At 36.3% G+C, this 21,125-nt stretch overlaps 3 protein-coding genes across 6 annotated transcripts in view; all 3 read right to left on the minus strand.

Annotated features, from left to right (window-relative positions):
• Positions 1-169: 169 nt before the first annotated feature.
• nat15 (N-acetyltransferase 15 (GCN5-related, putative)) lies at positions 170-8,051 on the minus strand. 3 transcript variants are annotated; one of them, XM_052139697.1, is made up of 7 exons: positions 7,857-8,051; positions 6,949-7,064; positions 6,725-6,854; positions 3,149-3,245; positions 2,795-3,029; positions 1,784-1,965; positions 170-1,690 (listed from the first exon to the last, which is right to left on the minus strand). In XM_052139697.1, the coding sequence occupies exons 2-6, from the start codon at positions 7,056-7,058 to the stop codon at positions 1,809-1,811; spliced, it is 729 nt and encodes a 242-aa protein (XP_051995657.1). In that variant the 5' UTR covers positions 7,059-7,064; positions 7,857-8,051; the 3' UTR covers positions 170-1,690; positions 1,784-1,808. The 3 variants fall into 3 exon arrangements, 1 of the variants encoding a protein (XP_051995657.1); XR_007971779.1 differs by having other exon boundaries at positions 1,784-3,029; positions 7,861-8,051; XR_007971778.1 differs by having other exon boundaries at positions 1,784-3,029.
• A 4,048-nt stretch (positions 8,052-12,099) lies between these two features.
• On the minus strand, positions 12,100-14,136 carry LOC127653143 (enoyl-CoA delta isomerase 1, mitochondrial-like). Its single transcript, XM_052139696.1, has 7 exons — positions 14,041-14,136; positions 13,481-13,603; positions 13,231-13,358; positions 12,981-13,127; positions 12,750-12,871; positions 12,486-12,664; positions 12,100-12,353 (listed from the first exon to the last, which is right to left on the minus strand). Exons 1-7 carry the CDS (start codon positions 14,081-14,083, stop codon positions 12,187-12,189), a joined length of 909 nt encoding a protein of 302 aa, XP_051995656.1. The 5' UTR covers positions 14,084-14,136; the 3' UTR covers positions 12,100-12,186.
• A 3,658-nt stretch (positions 14,137-17,794) lies between these two features.
• The window catches only part of LOC127653237 (rho GDP-dissociation inhibitor 2-like), a 32,168-nt gene continuing 28,837 nt past the window's right edge, over positions 17,795-21,125 (minus strand). For both annotated transcript variants that reach the window (XM_052139848.1, XM_052139847.1), the window contains exon 6: positions 17,795-19,437. In XM_052139848.1, the coding sequence (XP_051995808.1) occupies positions 19,232-19,437 (206 nt within the window). In that variant the 3' untranslated portion in view covers positions 17,795-19,231. The remainder of the gene's footprint in view (positions 19,438-21,125) is intronic.

The following is a 21,125-nucleotide window of genomic DNA, read 5'->3' on the forward strand; positions in this document are numbered from 1 at the left end:
AGTGATATCACCTATCCCTACTGAGAAAGAAGTTCCAGAGGCATGACTAAACCGATGCCATCCAAAATTACGTAATGAAATGACAATTACCGTCAAACCTCCAATATTCTGTAGAACCATCTGAAAACCGAGACACAAATAAACAATGCTATTCAAGTAAATTATTTCATAATCTTGGTTTATTTTTTATTTCTGTCTTACCTATAGGTCATCTCAAAATGCTCTTTATTGATGGATAGACAAATGAATAAAAAAATCATATATAAGTGACAGACAAATGGATGGATGCAAAGGGATAAATGGTCAGAGCTTTATACATGATCACAAATAGTAAATGTACAATTAAAAACACCACCACTGGTTTTGCATTCTCTCATTGAACACCAGAGAGTGCCACTGCACAATTAGGAAACCAGTGACACATACCTTTGCTTTCAATAATTCTAGGCATGTTCTTTTGGGTTAGGAAGTATATGCATTTGGAAAATAATATTTTTCATTATAAGTGTATAAAATCAAAACTGCTTTCCCTCTATTTAAGTCCTGACAATCAACACAATGTAAATGTTATACACATTTAAATGTAAACCTTTACAATGCACCAATTCACAAAATACTAACGTTTTTAAAAAGTATTGCAGAATAATTGTCTCACTCTCAACTACAGGTGATAGTGGCACCATTATCTACATCAATAACTTGTTAAAAATGATTTTTCATACATAGGGCATCATGGCAACACTTTTTCCTTAGTCAAAATTCTGAAAAGAAATATAAGTTCCATATAGAAAGAGGACAAATACAAACAAAAGTCCTAAGTCTTACACAAACAGACCCATGTGCCTTTGTCTTGTCAAAGATATCATGAAAAGACAGTCACAAACCAACATAAATATATGCGTTAATATTGAAGAGAGTTGGTCATCTTTGATCCTGCAAAGTTGCATAATGCAGTAGCTTGTTTCTCAAATAATCTTATTTATATGTAAATCTCTGATTCACATCAACATATTCAAAAACTTCCCTTCAACGACATTCACCTATTTCCACTTTAAAAGAAAAGCATGTACAATGCATGGACTGACAGGATGTAGTGCTCTAGCTAAATTAGTATTTTCAGAATTTAAAAGGACTTTGCAAATTTAAATCTGACATAATACACATTTAGTGAGGTGGAGCGTTTTCTAAAACTGTAGCTTTTTTCCCTTTATAGCAACACTACATTCATTGCCTCTGTGCAAACATAATTAAAACAATAATTTTAAATGTAGTACTTAATACTAAAATTGGGGGCTGAAATATATGTTGTGCATCAAGGTGTAAATACACCAACAAAACACTAGAGCTTGACACATGCATGAAAGTGACTTAATCAAAAAGTATGCATCTTGGAGATACTTTTACCATCATAGACCCTATAATCCTCTAAATAGACCAGGCACACATAAAAAAAAATCTATTTATATTAAAAATCTGGGTAGACTATAGCATATTTCTAAACAGCAGCCGAATACAGGCATGAAGTTGAGAGTTTGTTAAGAGGGCAATCTACTAATGGCAATACATATATTATATAAAGTATATATAATGTACACATATAATACACTGTTCGCCAAGAGATCCTTTTTCAGTCTTCACAGTTCAAGCTTGATGAGTGATGGTGTGACCCAAACAAATCATTCTCTTCCACCTGATAAAGAAAACATCAGACCATGGAATGATTCAATTTAAGTGTGGAAAGTGGACACAGAGGTTTACTATGAAGAGCCAGAGTCAGGCTTACCCTGCACTGTTTGGCCTGATGATCCTCACATTGTTCTGCTGTACTCAATGCCACTCTTGGAAGAGATGCTTGACCATGGCAGAAAGCTGCGCAGGAGATTCTGTGCTTGCCGGTAAATTCTCTGAGGAATAGAGCATGGGCTCAGACTGGCCAGTGCCGAACCTATATGATGAATATAATCAGTGCTAGGCGAGTCAAGAAACACAAACGATACAGTTCAGACCAAATTCAAATTCCCAATGTCTAAAAATAATAACAGGGTAACTATGTTGTACCAACATCCCCTTAAAAGTCAGTCCGTAGAATAGTAGGCAAGTGCAGCTTCTAATTTAATGGAGAAAGACCTAAATCTCCCAAACTGCTAGTTAACATTACATTTCAATGACATATATCATAACACATTTCAGGCTGGACCATTTAATTGGATGATTGGCTTTTTTAACTAAAAGACGGGATTTCTATTCTTGCAGTAAGCACTGTAATCATTAAATATTTGCTTGGTCATCTCTAAAGCACCCTTGAATTTATTGTAGATCATCAGTTGAGACATTATGGAGCCTTTTGTACACAGGAGGTACACAAACACTCCATGTGAAGTCATTGATTGAATAGGTGGCATTAGGTTTTCGACAGAGCCTTTATTAATGCTCCAGGTTGCTAAGTTGCTTGTCAATTTTAAATAAATAAAGTTAGGCTAATAAACTAGATCTGATTTTCTTTCTTCTGTGGAACATGAGAGGATGTTAGGCAGAATGTTAGCCTTAGTCACTATTCACTTTCTATGCATCTTTTTTCCATTTGATGACAGTAATTGGTGATTGAAGCTAACATTCTGCCTAATAACCACTTTTTTGTTTAGGTTTGGAACAACATGAGGGTGAGAAAATGATGACAGGGTTTTCTTTTAGGTAAACTCTCCCTTTAACAATGTGTTGCCCATCATTGATTATTCTCAGCACAAGAACACACATAAAAATAGACAAAACAACAGGTGAGATAAAAAAAGGATATAAGATAGTCCATGGTGGATGTCCGCCATTGATGTAGAGGACATATGTGAACCCATCCTTCAGCACTCCTCGTATAGAGTAATAATACGGTAAATAGTGGTGCTGCTTAAAGTCTCTGTTCTCATAAAAGTAAATGGCAGTGTTATTGGTGGTGAGCACATGCAGGTAGATAGCTTTACAATGGTCCTGTGCCATGGTGGAGATGTGCTCCTTTAAACTGTCTAATAATAGAGAGCCTGGAGAGAGAAAGAGAGATAGGAGTGACCTTCCTTTCAAGCTTTATGTGAGAAGATATCTGCTACGGCAGAATGATTTCCCAAACATTACGCAACATTACACAATCTTCACCTCTCACCTATTCCATGTTTTCGAAACTCCTTCATGACTCCTAAACTCAGGATGTAGGCAACTTGAGTGTCAACGGGAAAGCTGGAGGCCAAGATGTCTCCATCCTGGAGGAGAGAAATGCATGCTAAATTAGCAACACAAACAGTGGTTATCTGAAATATTATACTGTACTTAAAAAAAAAAAAAAAATCTGCTTAAAAGGGATAGTTCAACCAAAAAACTGAATTTATTTAGTTCACCCATTTAATCACCCCTCTTTATGTTCCAAACTCATATGGCAAGATCTTCAATAGAATTCACTATTTACTTTCATAGCATCTTGTCACCATACAGTAAAAGTGAATGTTGACAGAGGTTAATATTCTGCCTAAAGGTGTGGTCACTTTTACCTCTGCATGGCAAAATTCCACCGGCATGTGCCGGCATTGAGTGTGTGTGAAACCAGCAAAAAACGCCAAACAACCTCTTTTTAATGCTGCACTTTATACTCTGGGAGAACAAAGTTTAAAAGAAACTCACCACTAATATGGTATTCCATTGTGAATATTCAGTGTAGCTGTGTGCAAAGCACTGCCAACACAGAGGTCACTGCCAAACCAAGCAACTTCCTATTGGTCAGCCAAGCAAATTCTCAGGTCAAGGTTTACCAAACTTGAACTCTACGTTAAAAGGTATTTTACGCAAAATTCACTATCGCACAGATTCTCATTGAAATTAATGTATTTTGCTGTGTGAAGGTAATGTGACTGCAGCTTACAACTGTCCTTCTAATAACAAAAGAATATTTTGGAAACATAATTTCTAATTAAACATACTAAGCGTGTTGACCTGACAATAAAAATTCACGACACTGATTATGGATTTTATTCAATTATAAATGTATTCAATAATACATTTAATTATAACTTCTACAGTAATGTATTATTTGTTCATTTCTTATCCAAAATACAATTCATAGTAGCACCATATGTGAAAATGAGGGATAGACTTACTGTCTCTTTAATTGCATGCACAGAATAAAGCTGTATAAAGCTCCTTGATCACATCTCATTTTCTACAATACATTTTTTCTCGAGTTTTTTTGTCAGTGAATTTTTGAAAAGAGTTTTTATTTTCAATGTTTCATCAGCGGAACAATCCAAAACACTTTAAGCAACTGTACAACACATTGATGAGATGGTTAATCAATCCCTTACGGCCTCCATGTTAAAGATGGCATGTTTAAAAAAAACTGAAAATGTTTTATTTAACAAAGAAAACTTTTAAAGGGGTCAAGACATGAGAAACCAAATTTGCCTTGATCTTTTGGTATATAAGAGGTCTTTGTATCATTAAAACGTCCTGCAAGTTTAATATTTTAAGACGTCCTCCCCATTCTAAAGGAATCATTTATTTAATCAAGCTCAAAATACAGCTCGTTCTGGATTCATGGTTAGAAGTGACGTGACGGTTAGAAGTGACGTACCAGCGTTTGCACATGACCGCCTCCAGCACAAGATAACTACGCTTTAAGCGCAAGACAACTACGCTCATTTCGTATCGCCGTGCGCCTCACAAGTGTTCAGTCGATGGACAGCGAGCTCTGACAGAGACTACTTGTGCACAGGAAAATTACGATGCCACAAAGATGTGCTGTTCCTGGCTGTGGTCAAACAAAACCTCTGAATAAGCTGCCGAAAGATCCAGACGTCAGGGAAAAATAGATACAGTTTATTTTTTGCGGACGTCCCAGTCACGGCAGTGTTAACTTAAGCGTTTGTTCTGTACATTTTAAGGATGACTGTTTTGAGAACAAATCTCAATATGATGCTGGCTTTGCTAGAAAACTGTTGCTCAAAGATAAGTCCGTGCCGACTATTCTGGGAACAACGACGACGCAAACTGTAAGTAATCTATTTTAAACTTTAAACTACTTTTTAAAGTGCAATTTCATTCATTATGAATAATCACAGTGTTTTTACTTAGTTTACTTGCATATTGTTCTGGCTGGAGGCGTCAATAATTGATACATAGGCACTGACGTTAGCCAATCATAACAGTGGGCGTTAACACTGAAGTCTTAAATGGAAAACGCCCCCAAAACAGACTGTTTGAATCAGAGGATGAGAAACAGGGTGGGAAAAGGTCATAAATCACTAGATTTTAAAAGTTTTTCTTAAAAAAAAATATATTAATACTATAATTGCACCTAAGGGAACATAATAATACAATAAAAAAACCATGTCATGACCCCTTTAAATATAATCTATATATACACAGTGGTCAGTTACTGCAAAAGCCTTCAGTAGGAGAAATAAATGTACAATGAAGAGGCAAAATCCTCTCTAATGAAGGTTAAATCCTTTGCCGCACGTAATAATTTAGTCTGTTATCCAATTAATCACCTTCTATTAAAAGATTTTATATATGTCAGAGAAACTTAATTATCATCCTCATCCTTTACATTAAAGCTCAAGAGGAAATATTCTTCCTGGCTTGTTAAACTGAATTTTTACTCACTTAAATATTATCTCACAAAATATTGTAAACAATTTCATTGAAATGTTATAGTTATCATTCACAATAGTTATATTTGCTTGAAATTTAACACAAATTGTTTGTTTAAATAAAACAAATTGAAATGCCTATTATTGGACAATAAAGTGAATTAAATTCTTTGCCAATGAAAAGTAGTTAATTTATCTCATTTGATTATTTTGTGCTTGAAGTTGTAACATGATGGACGCACCTCCAAATCATTAAGATTGTTCAAATGAATAAGCCATCAGTGCAACAACTTCTGCTTCACATTATAACACATAATAATTAACTATATTATTTGGCAGATAAAGTGTTTATTGTGATTATTACTTAAAAATAAGTTTATTTATTGTACATTTGTGTCTTTAATAACATTGCTTTGCCCGAGGTTTACTAAAGGCCTTTTTAAGGAGGTTTTATGTACTCTTTGTCATGCCTAGGAAACCGGGATAACTGTAACAAACAGCATCTCTCCTGTGGGTTATTGCTTTACTCTTACACATCAAGCGATAAAAGGTATCTCTTCCATGTTAATCAAGAGTTTTGTCCAAAACAATCGCAACCACGAAAAGTGTAAAGACATTGTCCATCGCTTGGTTTCATTTCTGCAGTCTCTGTAGACTCAATCAATGTGAACTTTCATTGGTCCAAAATCCTGCTCATTATAACTGTACATTCAGCATCAAATAAGATCTGATTGGCTGTGATTGTGCCTTGTCGTGCAGCAGTTTTGCGTTACATGTAGACAGACAAATGCTTGTTGCTGCCATCTTATTGCATGGGACATGCTGTTAAGTGGACTGTTGGATGCAGAATGTATTTTCTGGCTATAATAGAACTTTGTAGCATGCTTCATCTTTAGATTGCAGAGCTTTCTGCTCGGTCACATAATATTTATTTTTTATTTTACAAAACGTTAACAAAAATCACACCCATCTGAATAACAAGTTAGTCTACTTTCCTTGACTTGTTTGGAGTGACCTGCTCTATTTTAAATAAATGATCACAGAATTACTTTTATTTTATGGGGTGAACTATCCCTAGAGACAAAAGTCTCTCATACCTCTTTGTGCACTTTTGTTCTGCTTTTTATTTCTGCCACAATCATCCCCACAATTCCACCTCTGAAGGTGGCAGCCAGAGAGAAAAACTTCTTGTTTGATGTGATGTCATGATACCATGAGTCTGGATACCTGACACAAAACAAACCAACAACAGATTGTGTAAAAGACAAGCAGCTATAGAATTACCATGTACTGGATCTGTTTAAAAGCACTGAATACTTACTCAATGGGGAACCACTCTCCACAGAGCACCTTTATTCTCTCTATGTCATCGTGGCAGAGCAGGCGGAGCTTTATTTCACTGAGGGAGGTGGTAGGCACCACGTCTGTCATTCACACCTGAAAGATTGAGTCGAGATTTAGAATTGTATATATCAAAAAATTAAACTATCCATGCATTTATGCATTTTCTTGGTTAGAAAATCATTAATTTGTTGTATTGATCAGTTGGATTGCCATTATGTATTTGAAAGCATGATGGGTGAGGGCCAGAGTGGCTGTAACCAACAACTTGCTTTCAAAGCTTTTAGCAACTTATCTAGTGAAGTATCATCTCTCTGGAGAAATGTGATACGTGTAATCTGCTATTGGCCATGTTACTTTCGGTTTGCTGTCAACCGAACACTCATTTGTAAGAATAAAATAGTTATATGAGATGTCAAAGTAAAAAGAACACAGCTTTTGCCATATTATTCAGCAAATGACAACACTATATTGTACTAATATCTCTCACACGGCTTTACACTATGTTAGTAACTCATAGGAGGCATATTAAAAACGTCAATATAGTCTATATAAATTTCAAGAGCAAGCTATAGTTGAGTACATTAATATACCCACAAAAAGTCAGATTAAACAACAACAACAACAACAACAACAAACACACAAAAAACTCTTTAATTCAGTGAGCTCTCTATGGCTAACAGCTAGTTCAACACCCCTGTCTTTCGAAATATTCAGACATAATATTTTTTTGAGCATATAAAAAACATATATGGAAGAGTGAAAATGTAGAAAGGTCTACATCTCCTATGACATGGGAATACAGTGCATTAATATAATCGAAAAAGCTGATTTGTTTACAAGCAAACAAGCAGACAACATTAGCTGAGACGCTAAATAATTCCTAACCTGCCTTGTTTCAGCGCCTGGATAAACAGAAGGATACGCGGCCGTTTCTTTTATTGCGGTGGAAAATGTTTACTGCTGCGGTAGCATGACGATAACGTGTAAATTTGTGTCCGGGATGAGGAAGACACATTCAGCCAGACACTCAAATTGCGCTCTGTAATGCATTAGCATAGCCACTAGCATTTCGACAAACTCCTTTGGTTGCCACTTCCGGTAAATTTCTTTCCGGGCGAACGTCGCAGAAGTGAAGAGTTGTGAAATAGGTATGAGCAATATTTTCAAGTGAAAACAACCCTTTCTTTGCTTTTAATGTTATATAAATAAATATACTATCATGTGAGGAAATTTAGATGTATTAGCAACACTGTGCAGTAGCCTACACATATTGGCATTGGATAACCTACATTAAATACAAAAAATTAATATAGAAATGAAGCTAATACAGTATTCAAGGCATGTATTTTGCACGTGTATTTAAATAGCAGAAACACGTAGCGTCCCCTGTTGCACCGAAGTCGGATCGTTGCACTAAACGTGCTCGTAAATATGTACATGGCAATATTTGTATAATTTGTATAATTGTAATGGGATATGTCTTCCATCATGGCCAGTAATTGGGTTATCATTCTCCTTGCCTGCACTCATCCCAGCGCCTCAACATCCTTATGAAGCACCTGGAAGACCTGCGCCAATTGACACTGTAATAAAGTTTAACAGCCAAACATATACGTTTTTAAGAGGCTTTCTACAAAACATCTTAAGATAAAAAAGACATGAAAACATGTATGTTAAACTGAATTAGGCTGTAACAATGATGTTGCTGTATATAGTTCATATGTTACTGTATGTAACAGTCAGGGGTGTAAAGTAACAAATTACAAATATTCACATTACTGTAATTAACTACTTTTTCCAAGAATTTTACTTTTTTAAGTAGTTTAAAAATTGTATGCTTTTACTTGAGTACATTTTAAGTGCTGTAACTGTACTTTTACTGTGCTATTTTCCCACTGTCTGTATTCGTTACTTCCCTGTCCTGATTTTATTTTTATCCATCAACATGATTGGCTAGGGAGAGTCTTGTGACTCCCATCAAATCACATGTAAAAAACTTTAAGGGCAGCTGCAGATCAGGTGCCAACTGTTATGGATATGGAGAATGCCTCAAGTATAGCTTACAGCTGAACATCTCAGCCACACCTGGAAGAGCTTGCAGTAAAAAAGCCAATTGCATGGTCGTGTCATGAGAGTTTAACTTGCTCAAGACAGATATCAGCATTAATCCTGCCTCTAATCTTTAGAAACAGATCGAGGTAAATTTCATATTTCTGTTTACTAGATTCTGTGTCTATAACGTAGCTTATAATTTAACTATCTATCACTGAGATTATTGGGCTGCTGTGAGAGATTAATGCAATGTTATCAATAGAGCTGGGCAATAAAATTATCTAGATGTTTATTGGAAAAAGAGAAATGTCCTCGATCAAACTTTTGAGAGATTTTCTATATTTAGCCTATGTTATACTTCTAGAACAGGGATGTTCATTACATCAAGATCACCACAGGTTGGTTGATCTAGATTAAATATAAAAGATTTACTTTTTATTTCCTGACGTTTGTAGCTGCGTGTTGTTTGATTTGACAGGCAGTGTTTGAGCGCTAATGTGGTTACGTGCCTAAATGATCAAATACACTTTCGAATTCCGCCAGTGCCCTTCTTGATGAGGAATTCATGCAAATGGAGTCGTGTCTAAAGTTAATTTAAACAGTGGGACAAAAAGCGTACTTGCATCAAAATGTTGGACTTGAAGTGTACGTTACCGAATTGAGCACTGTCTAGTAGGCTACGTCATATAAAGGCTATTATTAATCAAACAACATTAACAAGGAAACGAGAAAACCACTCACTACTTTTGGCTGAATAATTTGGTTGCTTTAAAAGTATTTTACGCTTCAAAAAGCACATAAAAGCAGCATAAAAGTAATACATACAACTACAGTGGCCTTTAGCCTCCTCATTAGAGTACCTGCCTCCCATGCTGGAGATGCTGGTTCGAAACCCATTTGGAGCCGGTCGAGTAGGTCTGGTTAAGTGGTGCCGTGACCCGGATGGAAGTGAGGTTTAGGGGGGTGAGCGTAACGGTAGCCAGCTGGTAGGTAGCTGTGCATTGTGTAAACCTCACTCCCCTGTCCTCAAGAGGCACTCTAGCGACTGACGCTAGGGGCTGTAGCCTTTAGCCTCCTCGTTAGAGCACCTGCCTCCCATTCCGTAGATGCCGGTTTGAAACCCCCTATTGAAGAAACTTGGAGCACGGAGGAGACTGCGTTTTTTGTAAATTACATTTTACAAACATTAAAATAAACATCATGACCAACATTTTGCAGGTTATTGCACTCTTGTGTATTATTTTTAAAGACATTTGTGAGAACTATTGATTAGTCAAACTGATTAAATGACTAAATTGCATCATAATAAATGGCAAGAACATTTCCAGTATTTCCAGATTAGCAGGAAAAGAACATGCATTTCTTTGTTTTTAAGATTATGGCGATTACAATAGCTTTGATGCATGTAAATCTTGGTCATTGAGACACAATTGTTGATTACTTCTACTTTTGAAGTTGGAAAATACACAAACAGATATAGCTTAACCATCAAAAAATCCCATTTTAAGAGTGCAAGAACAAATTAAAATATGTCAGGTTCATTTTTATTCCTGTTTTTATCATCAGAGATTCCTCTCCATATAAATTTGAGTACATTGTGAGTGAGCCCCTTGATAGAAGTACTTATAAAGAGCAATATCTTTTTATTTACAGGTAATATGTAGCTCACGTGTCATATAAAATAGAATAATTACACTTCTGTGCTTATCAGGCATCATACTGTATCTGCGGTAAACAGCTTCCAATATGATGATCCAGCAGCGAACTGATGAATTTAACAGAAAAACCTTTGTTGGGATGTCCTCCTCTACTATAGGTGAAGGTCTCAAATCATTGTAAGAATGATAGTGTTAATACAGTTAGCAACTTACCATTCAACAATTTACAGCCTACGCTAAATCCAAGGGGCATTTCCCTGAGGTTAACAGGTCCTACGCATACACTATTTGCCCAAAAGAAATAGAAAGTTTCCCCCTCATCGAGACCAAGGGATGCCAAAAATCACTCATGTAAAAAAACTATTGGAGGAAATCACTGCATTGTTCAAATATAAAGTGAAAATGTTTTTTTTAAGTACGGTGTCGTAAAGCCTCTGCTGTACTCTTTTCAATAGCTGTCCAGAACTTTTCCTTCATTCCCCAGAATACATCCCCATTAGTTGCTGTGCAAGAAATTGATGCTCTGTATGATGTCATCTTGGATACCAGACAACGTTGGAAAACTAATGTAACTATTCACTGAGCCATACTGTCCTGTATGATCTAGTCTATTGAGACTAGATGAGAGTAGTTTCCCCAGGAATTGTGTCACAGCTGGGTAAGGATGATCGGTGCCTCATTGGTGGTAATATTCTAAGCATTAAACTTAGGAAGCTCTAAGGAGAATTGATATATTGTATAGCATTTTCATCTGTCTGAACCATTCATGTCTCTTCTAGGCCCAGGCAGCGAGTGATCACTTTCCAGTTGAGGTGAAGCTTCTGTGAAAGATCAAGGTTTTTCCTTCACAGCAGATACACAAGTTCAATGTTTTGACACATTTGACTAGTTTTTATGATTTAAAAAAATCTTCTGATCTAAAAATGCTTAAAATTTGTTTTGCTGACAAATATGAATTTTCTTTGTATATTCGTCTTTATAAAACTACAATTAAAAAATAAAAAATAAATAAAACTGACAATATATTCAAGTTAAAGCAGCCAACAAGTTCCAAGCATACATGGCCAGTCCCATGCTGTTTTTGGTCATTACATAATTCTCATACTTCCATTTGTGTTATTTTATGGTTTTGACAACTTAACTATTATTCTAAAACGTGGATAATGAGAATTGATGATGATAGTTATAATAATAAAGAATGAGTACTGTAGGGGAATCCACACTTCTGATATTGTATACACTAGTAGGCTAATTCTTGTCAACATTAGCCAAAATGTGACACTGTCCTACTCTTGGTGGGAAATAAAAAGCAAATTACTTGCACAAATAATTATCATGCTCTTGCTGTGATTATCATGCTTTTGCTATTAAAATTTTCCCATTTTTTGGTAAAAAAGTTCATTTACAAACACTGAAGTTGTCAAGATAACCTCTTTTAATACAAGGGAGACCACAATGTGATTCACAGACACACACATTAATCCAACTTTAACTAATTCAGCTCATCAAGACTTCCTCTTCTTCAGCATCTCCAAGTACATGCCAATAGATTTCTGGATGGAGTCTTTGGTGATAAAACTTACAAAGTTTTTGGTATCGGCTTCTCTGTTTGCAAGAAGTTTATCTATTGTGGGCTTTCTCATCATGGACTTACTTATCTGACGGGCATGATCTGTGGGCAAAAAATAATAATTTGTACATTTCCCTCATGTACAAACAACATACAGTAAAGACAGCAGGCAGTTCTTCAATCTGATAAAGGAAATGTCATATTTTGGAGTAAGTTTTTACTACTAGTTCATACCTGGGATGGCCAACCATTTGGTCATGGTCTCAGTGGCTGTGCTGAGAACTTTATCCTCAGGAACAAGCTGATCCACCAGACCAATCTTCAGGGCTTCAGGAGTACTGTACAACATACCAAGCTGAAGACCCTTCTCGGTTTCTCTATGTCCCACAGTGTTTGTCATGGTGTCCTTAAACCTGGTTCATAAAAGCTCTGTTCAGAACCATCCTACCATACAGTGATATAAATGACAGGAATTCTGAAAACCTTGGCATTACTCACCAAAAAGGTGCTACAATGCCAAGCTGTGTTTCATTGAGGCCAATGCAATAATGGGGGTTATTGGCCATTATCCTGTAGTCACAACACATAGCCAACAAACAGCCACCTGCAGGACTGGAGCCCTAAAATCAGAACAATTACATTGCTCATTCATTGATTAATTTTAATCACCACCACAGACACAGGGGGAATATTCAGATTAGTGGTCGATTAATATGGGATTCCACTCACATTGATAGCAGCAATGGTGACCTTGTTGGATCCATAAAGCTTAAGCCACATTTCCTGTACAGCCTTCCAGAATTCTGCACAGTGTTCTGGGTTCTTTTGATACATTTCCATAATGTCTAGACCAGCAGAAAACACCTTTGGCTGGGTCTAAGACATAAAAAGCACTGTCAATAATACTGGAGATACTAACTAAACTGGACTTATTTAACAACCTTACTGCATGCTTCTTCAGATCTTTCTGGCCACTTACAGAAGTTATGATCACACCCCTGCAGCTTCTGTCCAGCTCAAGTTTTTCTAAACTAATGGTAAACTCAGTCAGAAAATCCAGACTGAGACTATTGACTGGAGGGCTCTGGAAATGCATTACAGCAACACCTTAGAAAAGATTTGAGACCTTTAGTTTAGCAGGACACTTATTTTAGAGCAATGAACAATACATGTTAAGTTAAATGAATTAAACCCATTATTCAATGCACATGATATATAAATATTCTTACCATTACTACTGTCCAGGTCCACTTTAATTTTTGTAGATGATGAAAATCTGTTTTTAGATACAAAGTATGGCAAAGCAAATGTTTTCCCATGATTGCAGGTTCCAGGCAATAGTGATAAGAATCCTGCAAGAAAAACGGCAATTATTTAAAAAATAAAAGTTATTAATGCATTGCATTTATTTGCCCAATAATTTACTACACTACACCACATAGTGTTATATTGTCCTTGGTTGAAAAAACTCTGCCCTCATTGAAGGACGTTGTATTTCCTGTTTACTTCCACTACTTGAAAGAGCTGTAAAGGGGGAAAATGGAGAGTCTGCAATATTTAAAGTGTGCTTTATGCAAAACAGGGAATCATTCAAGAACTCAGGAGTGCATTTAAAATACAGAAAACCTTTCAATATTCCTTGAAGTCCGCTGACCTTTGTCCTAAATCCAAATGAATACATGTATACAGCATACATCATTGAAAACCATACATGGTCAGTACAAAGTACAAAAACAATTGAATACGTGTTTTCGAAAGCTACATTTCTGATACGGCATGACACACCTACCAGAAGAAGTGGATTTAATAGCGTGCCTTAATACAGAAGACATTTCGCTAGCTAGAGCGATACTGCTAAATGGCTACAAGTAAACTTCACTTCACCACATACGTAAAGTGAAATCGTGTGGTTGATGAGTACGTCAATCATTCCACGAGCCAATCACCAAAGCGTAAGTAATGTGGTCAGTTGTGATATGGCAAGTGTCATTCGTCAGCGTCTTCACGTTGTGGGAAACTTTTTTGTCATTGAAAGATGTATTTCTTTAATTTGCATGTAATAACAAAGCGTTTAATTGTTTTAATTATTCTTTTATAGAAGGATAATTCACTCTAAAATAACAATTCTGTCATAATTGTCTCACCTTTATGGCATCCCAGATCCAAATGACTTTCTTTCTTCTGCTGAACACAAATTAAGATTTTTAAAAGAATATCACAACTCTGTAGGTCCATACAATGCAAATTAATGATGGCCAGAACTTCGAAGGTCCAAAAAGCACATCAATTCAGCATTAAAGTAATCCATGCGACTCCAGTGGTTAAATCAATTTCTTTAGAAGTGGTATGATCAGTGAGGGTGAGAAACAGATCAATATTTAAGTCCTGTTTTACTATAAATCTCCACTTTCACTTTCTTCTTCTTTTGTTTTTGGTGATTCACATTTGTTGTACATATCGCCACTTAATGGGCAGGGAGGAGAATATATATTTAAAAAGGACTTAAATATTGATCTGTTTCTTACCAACACCTATCATATCTCTTCTGAAGATATAGATTCTTATTTATGGATGACTTTTTTCAGAATCAGAATCAGCTTTATTGCCAAGTATGCTTGCACATACAAGGAATTTGTCTTGGTTACAGCAGCTTCCAGTGCACAACATTACAAAACAGCAAGAAGACATAGATAATAAGAAAAAATTTAATAAATAATAATAATAAATAAATACAAATTTAATGGCAACCAATAATCCTCTCAGCAGTCCGAACTTTTCTTTGTAGTCTTCTGATTTCGTAGCTGAACCAAAACCAGACAGTTATTGAAGTGCAGAGGACAGACTCAACAACTGTGGGTCTCCCACTTCAGGTCCTGTGAGATGGTAGTTCCCAGGGACCTGAATGACTCCCCTGCTGCTACAGTACTGTTTAGAATGGTGAGGGGGGTCAGTGTTGGGGTGTTCCTCCTAAAGTCCACAATCATCTCAGCTTAAGGTTGTTTTGACTGCACCAGACAGCCAGCTGTTTAACCTCCCTTCTGTATGTAGACTCATCATCATCTCGGATGAGGCAGATGACAGCGGGGTCGTCTGCAAACTTCAGGTGCTTGAAAGAGGGGTCCTTGGCGAAGCAGCCATTGGAGAGCACACATCCCTGGGGGGCACCAGTGCTGATTGTTCCTGGTCTGTCCAGATGTTGCAGGATATGATGCAATGCCATGTTGACTGCATCCACAGACCTGTTTGCTCGATAAGCAAATTGAAGGGGATCTAGAAAGGGTCCAATGATATCTTTCAGGTGCGTCAACACCAGCCTCTCAAATGATTTCATGACCACAGACATCAGGACGACAGGTCTGTAGTCATTAAGACCTGTGATTTTTGTTTTATTGGGACAGGAATGATGATTGAGCATTTGAAGCAGCATGTGACTTCACACTGCTCCAGTGATCTATTGAAGATCTGTGTGAAGATGAGGGCCAGCTGGTTAGCACAGGATCTAAGACATGCGGTGAAACACCATCCGGGCCTGAAGCTTTCCAAATTTTTTGTTTCCAAAAGATATGGCACACCTCTTCTTCACAGATCTTAAGAGCAGGTTGAGTATCAGGAGGGGGGAGGAGGGGGGTTGCAGGAGGTGTTGGTGTTTGTGAAGGTCAGAGTGGGTGTGGGGTGTGAGAGTGGGCCTTCCAAATCTACAGTAAAACACATTCGGGTCATCAGCCAGTTGTTGGTCCACTACAGGGCTTGGGGTAGGAGTCCTGTAATTCATAAGTTGTTTCATGCCACTCCAAAACTTGCTTCTCAGCTTCTCAGAGTATCTAGTTTTAGCCACTCTGATTTCCTTATTCAGCGTGTACCTTGTAAATGGTCTGCACTTATATAGCGCCTTTTTAAGCCTTAACGGTATTCAAAGCGCTTTACACTGCGTCTCATTCACCCATTCTTACACACATGGCCTGATGAAGCTGCCTGAGCTCTGCTGTAAACCATGTTGAATGTTAAATAAGTCCTAGTAGGAATGCAAATATCCTCACAGAAACAGATATATGATGTAACAATATCTGTGAGCTCATCCAGGTCAGAGGCTGCAGCTTCAAAAACACTCCAATCCGTGCAATCGGTCCATCTCTTTACACTGCTTACTAAAGGCTTAGCTTATTTTAATTTCTGTCTGTAGGTTGGAAGAATATGAACCAGACAGTGATCAGAGATTCCCAAAGCTGCTCTAAGGACAGAGCAATATGCATCCTTTATTGTTGTGTAACAGTGATCCAGTATGTTCCTGTCTCTGGTTGGGCATGTAATATGCTGTTTATATTTGGGCAGTTCACGTGTGAGATTTGCTTTGTTAAAATCCCCAAGAATAATAATAATTGAGTCCAGGTATTGTTGTTCCATGTCTGTGATTCGATCAGCCAGCTGTTGCAGTGCTGCACTCACACAGGTGTTTGGCGCTATATACTCACTCACCAGAATAAATCAGGAAAACTCCTGCAGCACGTAGAAAGGCTTACAGTTAATAAAGAGTGCTTCAAAATTAGGACAGCACATCTTCTTTAACATTGTTACATCTGTACACCAACTGTCAATGATGTAAAAGCATGTTCCACCACCTCTCGTTTTCCCTGTTAAATCCACAACGCGATCCGCTCTGAACAGCTGAAACCCCGGCAGATGTAATGCACTGTCCGGAATGGCTTCACTCAGCCAGGTTTCTGTGAAGCACAAGGCAGCAGTGTTTGAAAAGTCCTTGTATGGTTGAAGAGATGTAGTTCATTCGTTTTGTTAGGAAGAGAGCGGAGATTCGCTAGATGAATATTGGCAGCGCTGTTCGAAAGCTATGCCGACGGAGCTTGAACAGTGCACCTGCTCATCTCCCTCATACACATACACATCTGGGCTGCATGAGATAATGATGAAAGAATTTTCATTTTTTGGCCAAACTATTCTTTTAATATTTTATACATATGAGAAAATTTCTCGATTTCTTAGCCAGAATTCAATACGTTTTTATTTTTTTATTGAAGAGTCTCATCCAGTAGGCCAACTAGATACACAATCACTTAAATTTATATTCTGATTATATTTCTTTTATTTTTACTATTTTGATTATCTGACAATAATCTATATTTGTTATAGCCTATATTATACATTTCATATCTATATTTATTTTTATGACACTAAAGTGAGTTTCTTTTTCCTGTATTGATTCTATTGCAGTTCTTATGCAGTTCTTCAGCAAATAAAATATATCAAAGTAATAAAACATGCATGTGTGAAGCCTATTTTAAAACACATCTGGATAATCATCTGTAAGTAAAACAACTAAGAAATAATGTAACTTTATTTGTCCTTTAACTTTTATTTTCATTGGAGCTTGCAGAAATAAAATTTAATTTCCAGCCATAACTGTTAGGCTATACATGTTGTATTATTGTGAATTTGATTAATAATCTTTATAAATTGTAAATTACCTGATGAGTCATACATAAGATAATTACTCTGGAACAAGAGCTAAACTACATTTGAAACAAAACAAATAACAACAGGCCAAACTTTATTAAAAATACGAGATGAAAATGTTTGACAATTCAGAAGCTTTAGAATCTGTTTCAGTAAACTATTCATTCAGCCGAGAAAATGCCCTTATGAAATCTTACATTAAACATTATTGCTTACTGTAGCCTCATTACATCACAATGAACCCCCTAAATAACTTTTTTTTTTTAAACATTTTGCATCATGCAATACACAATTATAAGAAATCTATGACAACATCTAATTATGTTGACAATTGCATTATCAATCACAATATGAATTGGAAAAAAAATATTCAACTTGTGAGAATATTTTGAAATATGTTTAGGGTTTCCTTTGGATAACATCCAATGCATCTTGTACTCATATTTTGACTGTGGATTCACGTTATCAACAACTGACATTTAACATAAAAGCATTAAGCTATTTATGTGTGCTCACTCTTTTACATTAATAAACAGCTCACAGTTAACAATGATTTAGCATTTTTCTCCCTCATAAAGTATTACATACCAAATGCACTTGCACATTATACAATTCCTTTAATTTATTAACTCAAAAGGAATGTTATTCTTTACAAAACATTTGATTATTTCCCCAGATTAATATTCGGAATATTCTATACTACCTATTGTAATATTTCTATATAGATAATATAGATAATATTCGGAATATGATAGCACAGGATTAGTGATTCAAACTAAATTAAAATATGTATGAAATGGTCAGATGATTGACAGAAATTAAAATGTGTATGAAATGAACAGATAACAGTATTAGCAAGCATATAAACAATAAAACGTATTTATTTTGGAATTTAGAATGTCAAAAAGTCCGAGAAAATCAAATATAAAAGCTAAAAGGTGTAGACACAGTTACAGAAACCTGGACAGAGATTAACAGAGATCTTAAACTTCACGTTTCAGGGTACGAGGAAGTGTTTGACTATGGGCTCCATTGAATACAAGCAACACTTACTACAAACCACTCCCACATATCTGTATTAACAGCAGGCTGATTACATCATCAATACAGGAATTTAGCCATTGCAGACACAATGGCTTGACACTCAAGCATGCACTCACTGATCTTGGGCTGTGTGAAGAACTTTAGATGCATTACAAGAATACAGACATCGTAATATTTACATTAACAGTGTACACTAACCTGAGAGTACAGGCATGAGGAATTTCATCTGTTAAGTTATACAGTGGTTACATACAACGTACTAAGCTGCTTTTAAAACCCTGCTAGTCATTGTGTGTCCTCACCATTGATTATGCCTAACATGTATATCTTCTGCATTTTTTATATGACTAATTATTAATTAATCAATTGCAAAGCCAACTCCGGTCACATATCTACCTAACCTAACTCTCCTGTCCAAAATTCAGTACGTTGCTATGTATCTGGGAGAGGGAGAAAGAGGAAGAGCCTCTTTACTCTTTGCTGTCCCAGTCTTTCTTAATATTCAGGTTCCACTCCCAGGACAGATGATCTGTCTTGTCATCATCTGTGAAGTAGGATTTGATGTGGTAGCTTCCCCGGACGATCATGCCCTTCGGTGCCTCCTCCACTGGGGTCATGAACTCATGCTCCTCAGCTCTTGGACCATAACTGCCAACCATGTACACCGACTTGTCCACTGCAGGCAAAGAAACAACAAAACATAACATCAACTGGGTTTTCTTGAGTCCATGTGTGTGTAAAGATTTACATTTACAAGATTTACAAGGGATAGTTCACACAAAAATGAAAATTCTCTCATCATTTACTCACTCTCATGCCATCCCAGATGTGTATGACTTTCTTTCTTCTGCTGAACACAAACTAAGGTTTTAGAAGAATATCTCAGCTGTGTAGGTCCTCACAATGCAAGTGAATGGTGGCCAGAACTTTGAAGGTTCAAAAAGCACATAAAGGCAGTGTAAAAGCAATCCATATGACTCCAGTGGTTAAATACATTTCTTTAGAAGCTATATGATAAGTGTAGTTGAGAAACATATCAATATGCAAGTAAGTTATTACTATAAATCTCCACTTTTACTTTCACATCCTTCTTTTGTTTTGGGCAATTTGCATTCTTCATGCATATCACCACCTATTGTGCAGAGAGGAGAATTTATAGTAAGAATGGACTTAAAATATTGACCTCTTTCTCATCCACACCTATCATATCACTTCAGAAGTCATTGATTAAACCACTGGAGTCGTATGGACTCCATATCTTTGTTTATGTTCAGCTGAAGAGAAAAAGTCATACACATCTGGGGTGGCATAAGAGTAAATTATGAGATAACTCCTTTTTTAGGTGAACTATCACTTTAATATTTTTAGTGTTTGGTTTCTAAATGGCTCAAAGGTTTCATGCTCTCTCCAGTCAATATTCCATCACACTAAACACAGTGTGGTCTGCACCATGTTTGTTCTTGTTGCAAGTGAAACAGTATTTAAAGCAGTCTGAGTTATACTTTATTTTACCTTGTGTAGCTTTGCTCATGGTTTTTGGGGATGAAGGCATGTCATGCAACTTGTCAATTTTGACATTATACAATTGAAAAATAGCTCTTTGGCTGAACTTGATTCAATCGTAGACAATGATTCCATGTGTTTGGAATACGTTTTCTTAACTTAAAATGATTTTGTATTTTTTTTTTCAACACAAACACTTTGTGTAGAAAGAACATAGTTCATTTGGGAAAACCCAACAAAATTAGACATTTTATTTTTTTATGTACTAGCTAGTGGAAGTGAATATTAGCATGCTAAATACACACTGGTTGGAAGCACTACAGAGTGTAGTTTAGTAATGATGCTATGGTTGGCAAAGGAATTGCTCAACCAAGCAATCAATTTCATGTATGATATCTGTCCTCATAATTAGCTCAAGCTCCACTCTTTACCATAATGGTAACCCCCAAAATCTAACATCAATTCTAAATCTCAACATAACTCATCTTGCACAAAAACACATAAAATAACACTTAATTTTAACATTTACTCTCCCTAATGAGTCTCATGCAAAGCATGATGGGAATGGAAATCCCTGTCCAGTTTTATCAATGCTAAATAAAGTATTCATGTAGTCCCAACTTAAATGATTAAGTAAACCATTTTATAAAAGTAAATGAATGGAACGCAATGACATCAAGTTGTGACAAAATGTTCTAGTATTGTGTTGCTTTAGTTTGAATGGATTAGACAGATTGAATGGACAGAGTTTGAATGTGCAGCCTTTCACATCAGCTACAAAAGAAATAGGAAGTATTTTTTTCCTATTCTGCTATCATAACTATGCAGTTGGCTAGTCAGATTTTAATATTTGCATTTAGC

Source organism: Xyrauchen texanus, chromosome 12, assembly GCF_025860055.1.
Source record: "Xyrauchen texanus isolate HMW12.3.18 chromosome 12, RBS_HiC_50CHRs, whole genome shotgun sequence".
NCBI classification, from domain to species: Eukaryota; Metazoa; Chordata; class Actinopteri; order Cypriniformes; family Catostomidae; genus Xyrauchen; species Xyrauchen texanus.